This window comes from Grampus griseus, assembly GCF_964374135.1.
Source record: "Grampus griseus genome assembly, chromosome: 7".
NCBI classification, from domain to species: Eukaryota; Metazoa; Chordata; class Mammalia; order Artiodactyla; family Delphinidae; genus Grampus; species Grampus griseus.
The window spans coordinates 11,350,645-11,363,359 of record NC_139001.1 but is presented as its reverse complement, the minus strand read 5'-3'; the positions used below and the strand labels follow the sequence as shown (position 1 = coordinate 11,363,359).

Sequence of the window (12,715 nt, the reverse complement as noted above, 5' to 3'; positions counted from 1 at the left end):
TATACAGATGTATACTTACATATATATATATATACATATAAACTCTCAAATAACTTTTATCTTTAATACTTTCATAGGTATATTAAAGCGGTAAATGTATCCTTATTATTGAAACAGAGTGAATGTATGCAAAGGTATATGTTCACAAGTTACAAACTAAAATACATAGTTGGTTGCTTTACAAGCAACATAAAAGAAAGGGTATGAAAGTAAATCTAAATTATGAAAGCTAGGCGGTCATGGGAAACTTACCCTCTTTTTCGCTCCTCTCAACCAGATCTGTGAACTGTTTCTGGGTAAAAAATCCTTTAGAACTCGCCTATTATACTTCTTATATGTTCACAAACAAAATTTTGGCCAAGAAGTTAATTGTTGTAGTGGTGCTGCTATTGTTTCTAGAAGCATCTGGTGGCTTGCCGCCACGTGAGTGGCTCTGTATGAATTCTGCCAGTTAAAGACTGCGCCACGGTCAGAAAGTGCATTCCCAAGATGTGCCTGCAGGACTAGAAAATAAATCTAAATTCTGCACTATCATTACTTCATGAATCATTGAAACACAGAATGTTAAATCCAGAAGGGATCTTAGAATTTTACAAAAGGGGACCTAAATCTATCAATTAGAAAAGTCTGTGGTTTGCCCACAATCACAGAGCTAAATATTTACAGCCATAAAATATATCTGGAGTTGGTGTGGAAAGCAATCGTGCGTTCATTCATTCATTCATTCATGTATAGGCAGAAGAGGCGAAACGGGGCCAAAGGGAGACCCAGGTATTCCAGGCTTGGATAGGTCAGGATTTCCTGGAGAACCTGGACCACCAGGAATGCCGGGTCATCGAGGGGAGATGGGACCACCTGGTACAAAAGGATATCCAGGAAATCCAGGATTTTTAGGGCCACCAGGTACCCTTTATGTGCTTTTGTTTTTCTTCTTCTCTGTTCTTTCACATATTCCTTTTAAGGTAGCTGTGTAAACTAGAGACCCGCATAGGCTTTTGACTCTAAGCTTCTCTTTCATTTAGTATAAGTTTTTCTTCTGAGTTATTTGCAAGGAGCCAGAGGGCTGGGAACTGGTGGTAGTGGGATGGTCAAATTTCACAGTTACCCACAATATGACTATTTTTGCTGTGTAATCTTGTTAATATATTACTAGTGAAATGTATTTGCTAGTATTTTGTTGAAATTTTTTGCATCCATATTTATAAGGGATACTTACTGGTCTGTTTTCTTGTGATGTTTTTGTCTGGTTTTGGTATCAGGGTAATGCTATCTTATTGAACAAGATGAGAAGTGTTTCCTCCTCTTGTATTTTCTAGAAGAGTTTGTGAAGAATTGATATGCTTTAAATATTTGATAGAGTTCACCAGTGAAGTCACCTGGGGCTTGGGTTTTCTTTGAGAGAAGTTTTAAAATTACTAATTCAATCTCTTTACTTCTTATAGATCTATTCAGATTTTCTGTTTCTTCTTGAGTCAATTTTGGTAATCTGTGCCTCTTCTAAGAATTGGATTTTCTGGCCTGTCATTATTCATAGTATTCCCTTATAATTCTTTTATTTCATCACTTATTATGGTTTATATGTTTGGGGGAGAATATTTCAATAGTCTTCTCATGGCATAAGGACCTCACTGGTCTCTCCTCCAGAGAAGAGTCCAGAATAAGAACTTAATCTGCTAATTAACCTTTCATTTACATTATTGAGCTACTATCATATGCCATCACTGTTCCAGACCCTAGAGACACATTGGTGGATAAGACTCCACCTCGAACAATGGGGAACACGATAACAAACACATTTAAGACCTAAGTTCATCTAGCGACAAATGCTATGAAGAAAGTAAAATAAGGGAATATAACAAAGTTATTGATCAAGGGTTGGGACGAGGGAATGCTCCAAACCTTCAGCATATTTTCTCCTCATCCACAAGTGTGATTTGCTACCAACTTCCACATCCACGATGTAAAAAAAGACCATTTACTGACCCATCCGTAGATGAGTGGGATTTTTTTTCCTGTTTACAGAAACCATTTTTTCAACACTCTTTCTCTCTTTCTAAGTATAATTCTTTTTATTTTATGGAGTGTTTCACTTTTCTCATTCTTTACAGCATGTGCTGCCTTGTGTTAATTTGTTTCCATAGGTGAAAAAGGAACGATTGGGATGATGGGGGTTCCCGGAAACATTGGCCCTCCGGGGCCTCCTGGGAAGCCAGGCACCCTGGGACAGAGGGGTAAGTGATAGAATATCTTTCCAGCTATCAGGAGGCATGAACAATGTTCATTTAATTAGCAGAAAAATAAATTATATTTTATTCTTTGAGGAGAAAGTAGTTCTGAGAAAACCTTATATTTGATTTTGCAGTTTTCTGTATTCCTTTGTCCCTTTTGAATAGTCATATTTTCTCCCTACAGGCTTAGACAACTACCCTCATGTGGCTGCCTGTTTGGGGGCAACTATTTATCAAGTTCTCAGCCCTGTTAACCTTTTTTGGTTTATCTGTCTTGTTTTGTTTTATGGTAAGCACTGTTAACTTTTGAATCCTCATGAACTTTTAAAGAATTAAGGAACTGATGTTGTTACGTCTGTCTCTTAGGGAGCTTTGGAATTCCAGGAGTAAAAGGCGAGAGAGGAGCCCCAGGTGCCAAAGGGGAACAAGGAGATAAAGGAATTCCAGGGCCTCCTGGAATATTACGCTTAGTCGGGGACAAAGGGGAACCAGGACTCAAAGGTACAAACGTTCTTACGTTTAGAACCAGAACATCAGAGCTGATTCTGGGACTAAGAAATTATCCAGGAAAATCCCTTTAGTTGACATAAGAGAACAGTGAGGACCAGGGTTTAATTTCCCGCCCAGGCTCACAAAGCCAGTTGGTGACTGAGTTGGACTAGAACTGGGTTTTGTGTGCCTTGAACAGTAATATGTTGCCTCCTTAAATCGTAACTTTTTATTTCCAAGTTAATTCTGCATTTTGGTCTGCTGTCTTTAAATTTTCACTAGCCAATCTTTAAATTCTAAGCCTCAAAACCCCCTTTTGCCAAGTATGGTGAAAATTAAACCTTTAGAAAATTCCACATAAAAAACTTCCCTGGCTGGAATAGAAAACTCCACCCCAAATTCAACTCTATTCTATCAGCTGCTAGGGTGAATTTTTCTGATTGCATCTAAAAACTGTTTCTTATACTCAGAATCCTTTGGAGAATAATTACTAAAGAGAAAATATGTTTTGATTACAAATCAGTGCTTTAAAAATGCTGTTATTTGGGCTTCCCTGGTGGCACAGTGGTTGAGAAGCCGCCTGCCGATGCAGGGGACACCAGTTAGTGCCCCAGTCCGGGAAGATCCCACATGCCGCGGAGCGGCTTGGGCCTGTGAGCCATGGCCGCTGACCCTGCGCATCCGGAGCCTGTGCTCAGCAACGGGAGAGGCCACAACAGTGAGAGGCCCGCATACCGCAAAAAACAAACAAGCAAACAAAAAAAAACAAAAAAATGCTGTTATTTGTTAACTATAGCTATTAAGCTCAAATTCAAACCCATTCAAATTATTTCAAGTTATTTAAGCACTTTGTATGACAGGTTTTTTTATATGATCAATACAGCCAATATCAAATCAAAATTTAAGAAGGTTTGCCTTGCGGTCTTCCTGATCCAATCTAACCCCAAGTAACTTTAATAAAACAAAGGATTTCTGGGTAAAATTAAATGTTTGCAGATCAAACCTATATAGCAGGGAAGAATAAAAGAAAAATGTGTTTGTAGTTGCAAAACCATATCAAGTTTTGAATAATTTGTAATCAACTTTGAGAAGTTAGATTGTAAGATTTGCTTTAAAAATTCTGGATAGAGTTCTGTAGACCAGGCTGGCAAGACTGAATAGCTGTCTCTCCCAGAATCAGGAAGGACTTCACAGAGGTGACATTGGAGCAGGGTTCTGGAGAGTGATTGAATCCAACTAATTTGCTAACTTAAAAAAGGATAATCAGGGACTTCCCTGGTGGTCCAGTGGTTAAGAATCCAATCTGCCTTCCAACACAGGGGATGCGGGTTTGATCCCTGGTCGGGGAACTAAGATCCCATATGCCTAGTGGCAACTAAGCCCGCGTGCCACAACTAGAGAGAAGCCCATGAGCCGCAACGAAGATCCCGCGTGCCGCAGCTAAAACCCAATGCAGCCAAATAAATAAATAAGTAAATATTTTTTAAAAAATAAATAAAAATAAAATAGCCATTCTGGCCTTTTGCTATTCCTCAAATGGACCAAACTTTAAAAATAAATAAATAAAAGGATAATCATTGGGAAAAGAATCAGATTTTTTTCTATAAAGGAAAATTAGCAAGTAAAGGCCTTTTGGGTAGTCCCCCTTTAATCTGCTGTCCAAGGGATGGTTTAGTTCTGGGTGCGAACAGAAGACTGCATTACATTTTTAACAATAGAATAGAAAGTAGTATGAATTTTATAAAATTCTGCTAGAACTGGTCTAAGTCAAGATGTAAAAAAAAAAAAATACTGGCACAGTGTCCAGTCTTCATAAACTGTCAGACACCACTTCACTGGATTATTCTAGATGATTTAGGTAGTGTTGCAAACATTTTGAAAAAAATATGAATAGCATATCTGTGCCTACATAAACTAAAATTTGACTCTAACATCATGAATGCACAATGGGTACTAATTTACAATTAAAGAATTGTTTCTGTAAAATATATAGGGACACATGCTATTTTTATGCTTCTAGCAAAGTACAAGGTGCATGGAAGCTGTCCTACATGTTTCCTTTTGGCTTTTCAAACCCACAACCAAAGAGCAGAGATAGAACCACCACAACAACAAAAGATCATACTATCTAGGCCTCTCTAATTTCTATATGATTCATTTTTCGTCTGAGTTTCTGACTTAAAGACATCCACTGCAAATGTGGAAGAGCTATTGAAGGTATGAAAAGCAAAGTCGTCCTCTCCTCAAGGAGTCTGCATGGAAGATTTAGACATATGTACAAAAAGGTAAAGAATAATACAAAAGAACTGTTATGCTATTTTAGCAAAGACCTGTGAAGCCCTTCCCACATGCAGGTACTGTTCCAAGCTTTACAAATATTGACTCATTTAATTCTCACAACAACCCTAGGAGTAGGTTATTGCTGTCATCCCATTTTATAGATGGGAAATGGAAAGGTCACATTACTCAGTGTCACTCTGATAGGAAGTGGAGAGATGGACCTCACACTGATGTTGTTGGTTCCAAAGTCCATACTCAGCCTTCTCACTGTGCTGCCAGCTGGGTACCACTGGCAGTGAGCCTTGTGGGACATGAGCAAAGCAGAACACACCTCAACCAGGGTAGTCAAAGAAGCCTCCATGAACACAGGGAACTATATTCAGTATCCTGTAATAAACTATAATGGAAAATAATATGAAAAAGAACTTATACTTGTATAACTGAATCACTTTGCTGTACAGCAGAAATAACACAACATTGTAAGTCAACTATACTTCAATAAAATAAATTTTAAAAAAGAGAAGCCTCCATGAAGAAGGATTTAAATTCTGAGTAGGTTTCCGATGAGCAAGGGATACTCTCGGCTTAAAATCTTTCCAAGTCTCCCCTTGCTTTAAGAATTCAGGTTTCTGGGCTTCCCTGGTGGCGCAGTGGTTGAGAGTCCGCCTGCCGATGCAGGGGACACGGGTTCGTGCCCCGGTCCGGGAAGATCCCACATGCCGTGGAGCGGCTGGGCCCGTGAGCCATGGCCGCTGAGCCTGCACATCCGGAGCCTGTGCTCCTCAAGGGAGAGGCCACAACAGTGAGAGGCCCGCGTACCGCAAAAAAAAAAAAAAACAAAAAAGAATTCAGGTTTCTTTGACTGGCATCCAGGTTTCTTTATCACTTGCCCTTTGCCTACTTCTCCAGCCACATGACCTTTATTTACTTAGCAAGTATTTTTTAGTACCTATGACTAGACATTTTTACTATGTCCTGAAGACACAGAGATGAACAAAGCAGAGGTAGTATTCTGGTCGTGAGGAAACTTACAGCTTAATAAGAGAAAGAAACAATAATGTATCTGTAAACAATTTATATCCAGGGCCAGGTAGTAAATATCTTAGGCTTTGTGGACCACATATGACACCTGTTGCCTATTCTTCTTTTGTGTGTGTTTGTCTGTTTACAGCCCATTAAAAATAGGAAAAGCATCCTTAGCTGTCCAGCCATGCAGCATCAAGCCAAGTTTGGCCCACAGGCGGTTGTTTGCCCCTTAAAAACCAAAGCAAATGAGTAAACTAAGTGATCTATATTTTTAGGTTATGATAAAGGATATAAATGGAAAAAAACCAAAAGTTACAAAAGAAAATATTCTAACTCCCTGCTACTCACCACTCCTTTGCACATGTTATTTTCTTGCCTAAGAATTCTGTCCCACTCCATGCTTTCTCCATCCAGCTAGCTCCCACTTGCTCTTCAACACTGAGCTTATAAATATCCCCTCTTTGGGCTTCCCTGGTGGCGCAGTGGTTGAGAGTCCGCCTGCCGATACAGGGGACGCGGGTTCGTGCCCCGGTCCGGGAAGATCCCACATGCCGCGGAGCGGCTGGGCCCATGAGCCATGGCCGCTGAGCCTGTGCGTCCGGAGCCTGTGCTCCGCAACGGGAGAGGCCACAGCAGTGAGAGGCCCCCGTACCGCAAAAAAAAAAAAAAAAAAATCCCCTCTTTTTAAGGAACCTCCATACTGTTCTCCACAGTGGCTGTACCAATTTCCATTCCCAGCAACAGTGCAAGAGGGTTCCCTTTTCTCTATACCCTCTCCAGCATTTACTGTTTGTAGATTTTTTGATGATGGCCATTCTGACCGGTGTGAGGTGATACCTCATTGCAGTTTTGATTTGCATTTCTCTAATAATTAGTGATGTAGGAATAGAAACGGAGAGGTAGAGAATGGGTGTGTGGACGTCCATTAGGTTTGACATAAATACACTACCATGTGTAAAACAGATAGCTAGTGGGAACCTGCTGTAGAGCACAGGGAGCTCAGCTCAGTGCTCTGTGATGACCTAGATGGGTGGGATGGGGGGCGAGGTCCAGGCGGGAGGGGATATATGTATACCTATAGCTGATTCACTTCACTGTACAGCAGAAACTAACACAATATTGTAAAGCAATCACACTACAATTAAAAAAAAATCCCCTCTTCTCAAAATTCTTCCCTGTAGCCTATTGTGCCCAACTCTGTTACAGAAACTATCTCACTGGTGGTAATTTTTTACTTGGCTGTCTCCCCAGTTAAACACTAAAAACTTGGGAAAAGAGAACTTGATTTTTCTATGTCTCCAGCACTTAGAACAAGAGCTGTCTGTTAATTACGTACTCAACGCGTATGTGAATGAATGAATATGTAAGCAGGGAAACAGCCAAGGGAAGTGAATTTGCTTGAGAAAAGGCACAAGTTGCAGCCATGGATAGATTGTAGAATCTTTCAAGTGCCAGTGAAAGGAGCCTGTCATTTACTCTGTAGGCAAAAGAGATTCAATGAATATTTTTGAGCAGGAGAATGTGATCAAAGCCATGTTTTAGGGAAGGGAGGATGGTGTTGTGGGAAACTTATGAGACTTCTAGCCTGCAGAACTGGATTCAAGTCCCAGCATTACCACTAACTGATGGTGTGACTCTATATTATTTCATTGACTTCTTAAAGAGTCTCAATTTTCTCATCTCTACACCGTATCTGGAAAGGCTCAAGAATACACTGAGGTTGCCTGAAGATTAAATAAGATAAATAAAAGAAAATAATGTCTTCCATAAACCAGTTACTTAATAAATGATAGTTGTAATAAATGGATTAAGAATGAAATAGTCCAGACAAGAATAGTAGTAGATAATCCTCTGTCATTATTTAAAAAAAAAAAAGAAGCTGTATTTAGGCCACTAGTTCTTAAAATGTTGGTTCAAAGTGTAAATGTTATGAAAATTGCTAGAGTTCTTTGAGAACTAACTCATGCCAGGCACTGTGCTAATGCTTTTCATGTATTACCTCTTTTAATCTTCTTTTTAAATAAAATATAAGCCCAAATCTGCCCATACTCTTAACAAATATGCTATGTTGTATATCAATAATAGCTCAAAAATTTTAATCAGGACATGGATAAGCCTGATAAAATTCTAACCTGTATTTTTAATGCATAGTTTTTAACTTTAGGACTTGCAGGGAAGCCTGGTGAGAAAGGAAACAGAGGCATTCCAGGATTACCAGGTTTCAAAGGACTCCAAGGGCCACCTGGACCACCAGGATCACCAGGTATAGCTGATTCTCTAATAGAAATATCAGGTGTTAAGTTTTCCTAGATCTAAATGTAACAAAAATGTGTTTCTAGAATATGAATTCTGCCCCAACAGAAATTTGCTTCTTATAATTTAACCAAATTATATTTCTTATAATTTAACCAAATTGTAGTCAGCCTGTATTAACTAAAAAATGTTAACCTACGTGAAGTTCTGCTTTGCACTCAAAATTTTATTTTGAACTAGCTGATATGTATTCTAAACTATAATTTATTACAACCTCATATATCCTAGAAGAAAGTAAGATAATGCTTTAGAGGTTTTCAAATTTGCCTCTTTCTATTTTAAACAAGTTATTGAGTTTGCAAAGTCATTTTTTAAACAAATAATGTAGTCCCCTATTCCCGTGACCACATCTGTGATGAAATTTATTGCATTGTAATAAAATTTCCATATTGCATTTGAAAATCTGTTACTATATTGTCACAGGAGCCCCCTCTTTCCTGCTGGCTTTGGTCCTAGGATGATTCTGATGTTTGAAATCCAGGCCTGCTGACAAAAATCTAACTTTCTCTAATTTTACATTTTCTGAGTCACCAGTCCCTTCCTTATTTGAAGGCATAAATGCAGCTAAACAAGTACCTAAACCAGATGGTCTGGCTGCGCTGGATTCATTCATTTGTGCAAGCAACAAGTGCTTATTGAGCATCTACTATGTCCAGGAACTACACAGAGCGTATGACTATTTATTTGTTCTCAAGACTCCAGAGGAGATCCAGGCAGCATTGGGAATCCTGGTGAGCCAGGACCACGTGGTGTGCCAGGAAGCATGGGAAACATGGGGGTGCCAGGTAATGCATAATGTCCTGTTACGAGCCTACAGCCTCAAGATGGGTCCTAATTCTAGATTTTCTGTGTTGTCATTTTGGTTTTCTACTTGGTAGAAAGTTGGTGTGAAACAAGTAGATTTGCTTCTAGACAAATGTACTGTATGCAACCAGAACATGAGTGAGAACAAAATAAACATTTACATTGTGTAAAAATCATCCATTAAGACTACCTGTTTTTAGTTTTTTAAGGAAGCTCCATACTGTTCTCCATAGTGGGATGTAGCAATTTACATTCTCACCAACAGTGCAAGAGGGTTCCCTTTTCTCCACATCCTCTCCAGCATTTTTTGTTTGTAGATCTTTTTGATGATGGCCATTCTGACTGGTGTGAGGTCCTACCTCATTGTAGTTTTGATTTGCATTTCTCTAATAAGTGGGATGGGGGGGTGGGAGGGAGATCCAAGAGGGAGGGGATATATGTATACATATAGCTGATTCACTTCGTTGTACAACAGAAACTGACACAACATTGTAAAGCAATTATACTCCAATTTTTAAAAAATTGAAAAAAAAAAGACTATCTGACACATCAGTGCTTCTGAAAAACCAGCTTCTTGGGAGAAAGGTGGTTTGTGAAAAGGTGAGAAGTAGAACCCTTCAAGATCTCTGCCTTTACCAATCTACCTGATTTCTTTCCTAATTTCAGGTACTAAAGGAATGAAGGGAACTATGGGATTCCCAGGTCTAGCTGGAAGACCAGGCCTCCCAGGTACTCATGGTCCCCAAGGAGATAAAGGAGAGCCAGGTTATTCAGAAGGTACAAGGCCAGGACCACCAGGACCAAAGGTATATAGGCCACTGAAGTATTTATGGTTTGGTGGTGGAATGAGTCCCTTTAAATATCAACAAGTATCTGGATTCATTGTGGGCAAAGAAAATTGAAAATATTACTGTATTTTCAGACAGTTATTTGAGGTTTTCTCCCCTCTTTCTATAACTAAGGATACCTATCACACAACTTCAATTTCTGAGTTTATTCCCTCCAGTTTCAACCCCCAAGGAATTTCTCATAACCAACCCTGCAATTTAAGTGTGCTACCAGGAGGAGGTAGTGATCAAAAGCCCATACAAGTTGCCAGGGCAGTGTTTGTTTTTCTTGTGCTACAAAGTGGCCAGTCTCTGCTATAGACTCATCTCACACAGGCTTACAAAAATAAATGTTCCAACTTTGTAATAAAAAATACTTGTCTTCTTAAACACAATAAAAGATGAAAAATAAAATAAATTTAGAGCATTATTAAAAAGCAAAACCAAAAAAAAATCCTAAGATATATACATTTATCTTTCTTAATCGTTTTAAAAGTTTCTTGTCATTGCATTACACAGAAGATTTTCTATCTTGTCACAGTGTTCTCAGCGCTTGTGCTCTGTCAACTAGAGACTGGATGCCAAAGCCCTCCCTTGTATGTGGTATCATGCAGCAACCAAAGGTTTCAGTGTGGCTCAGCTGTTCTTTTAGGTTTATCTTCTTCCATCCTTTCTGCATATAGCAGTTACACAAGGGCCAGAGCTAGAGCGATAGAGAATAATTAATAGAAATTCCCACAAGCGGGGTTCTTCACATGGGATTCCATGGATCCCTGGGGAAGCCTATTGTATCCAAAGAAATCGAATGAAAATTGTTTGGATACAGTTTTTGTTTTTGTTTTTTTTAGGAGTCTGTTATTTTTCATCAGACTTCCAAAAAGTATAAAAATCATTACTTAGGAGACTTTCTCCCTGACTCTCTTTTGAGCCTATAAAACACCACCTTTCCTAAAGATTTCCTCCAGCTGTAAAACAACAAGAAAGAAAACTTTTAGAAACCACAAAGACCCGAGAAAGTAACCCTTTACTACTTGGAGTTCAAACAAATTTCCTTTGCCCTTTATTTTTAACGAGGTCCTCAGAAAACCAGAAAGAGACTCCTTCCGCTGAAATTTTTCCTGAGTGAGGAATCATATTTGACTTAATTCACATTCAACTAATGAATAGTTTCATTTAAAGTTTTCATAGGTAACCACAGGAGAAATTTTTTAAACTATGTGTTGAACACAGAATGTGCTGGTTTTATCATGCTGGCAAATCTTAGTAACAGAATAATGAATCTTAGTCAGCTACCATCAAGATTTTGTAAGTTACTATCAAATCCATATGTTCTGGCTTATCATAAAAGTGAAGTACAGATTTAAGGAATATTAAACCATGGGAAGTTTGTGTTTTTGTTTGTTTCTTTTTTTACATGTGGTTGGCATACGTTTATCTGCATGCAGAGTATATGAAGAACACACATCCATTTGTTCTATTTCTTTCTGACCTTATTTAGTGTCTATCTCCCACTGGTCTCTAAAGCTCCATGAAGGCAGGGACTGTATCCATCACATATTCGTACATGGTTACTATTATATTCCTGGCTTCTTGGGCACAGGACTCGTGTAGCCACAGAGGTCCCGTGCTGACAAGGACTCCATGTTTGGTTTAATGCTCTGCCATTTCTGTCTTCAATTACTTTTTAAAAGTTCTTTTAAAGAGAGCTGCATTTTCATTTTGCACTGCACCCCACAAATTATGTAGCCATCCTGTTCCCAGCAGCTATCAGGGTGGTAGCACACAGCAGACACTTACCATGAATTGCTAAATAAATAAATACATAAATAGAAACCAACCTAGTTTATACTTAATTCTGATCACATATCCTGCTTATGAGAATTTTAAAGGTGTTTGACTGAATTTAAGGGAGATCCAGGATTGCCAGGTGACATGGGAAAGAAAGGAGGTAGAGGGCCACCTGGCACACCTGGATGTTCGGGCCCTGCTGCACCAGAGGGAGTTCCTGGGAATCCCGGAAGCCCTGGCCACCCAGGTGAGCTCTGGTTTTGCAACCCGAAAGCTGCAAGGGAGAAGTGTGGTATGGCCCTTGCCTCCTAGAATAGTAAATGGAAAGCAGTTTAGGCTTTTGTACTACAATTGATTTTATTCAAATCTGAACTTCAAATTCGAAGACACTAAGAAATGGCAAATGAATCGCAAGGAGCCCATTTCAGTCGACTTTGGTGACCTGAAATCTAAAAACCTCCTCCTGTAAACAAAACTTCGGGGGTGCTGCCTCAATGAATTCAGCCTAAAGACCTGAAATGTTAGCTTGTTGTCCGACTTTATATTTGTATTGGTTTTCCAGGGCTTCCAAAGCAAATACCACAGATTGGGTAACTTAAACAGAAATTAATTTTCTCCTAGTTCTGGAGGCTGGGAGTCTGAGATCCAGGTGTCGGCAGGGTTGATTTCTTCTGAGGCCTCTCTTGTTAGCTTGTAGGTGGCCACCTTCTCCAGGTGTCTTTCCTCTGTGTGTCTGTGTCCCAATCTTTTCTTATAAGGATATCAGTCATATTGTGTTAGGTACTGCCTTGGTGACCTCATTTTAACTTAATTGCTTCTTTAAAGACCCTACCTGGGAATTCTCTGATGGTCCAGTGGTTAGGACTCCTCCAGGGGCCTGGGTTCAATCCGTGATCAAGGAACTAAGATCCCACAAGCTGTGTGGCATGGCCAAAAAGAAAGAAAGAAAAAAAAAAGACA

The 12,715-nt window shown here is 39.3% G+C and overlaps 1 protein-coding gene across 1 annotated transcript in view; it reads left to right on the top strand.

Moving 5' to 3' along the window:
• The window catches only part of COL4A3 (collagen type IV alpha 3 chain), a gene marked incomplete at its 3' end in the record, with an annotated part of 130,582 nt that overhangs the window by 100,958 nt on the left and 16,909 nt on the right, over positions 1-12,715 (top strand). Inside the window, exons 32-38 of the mRNA XM_082657679.1 lie at positions 736-903; positions 2,142-2,231; positions 2,595-2,729; positions 8,188-8,286; positions 9,032-9,121; positions 9,807-9,946; positions 11,876-12,002. Coding sequence (XP_082513805.1) covers positions 736-903; positions 2,142-2,231; positions 2,595-2,729; positions 8,188-8,286; positions 9,032-9,121; positions 9,807-9,946; positions 11,876-12,002 — 849 coding nt within the window. The remainder of the gene's footprint in view (positions 1-735; positions 904-2,141; positions 2,232-2,594; positions 2,730-8,187; positions 8,287-9,031; positions 9,122-9,806; positions 9,947-11,875; positions 12,003-12,715) is intronic.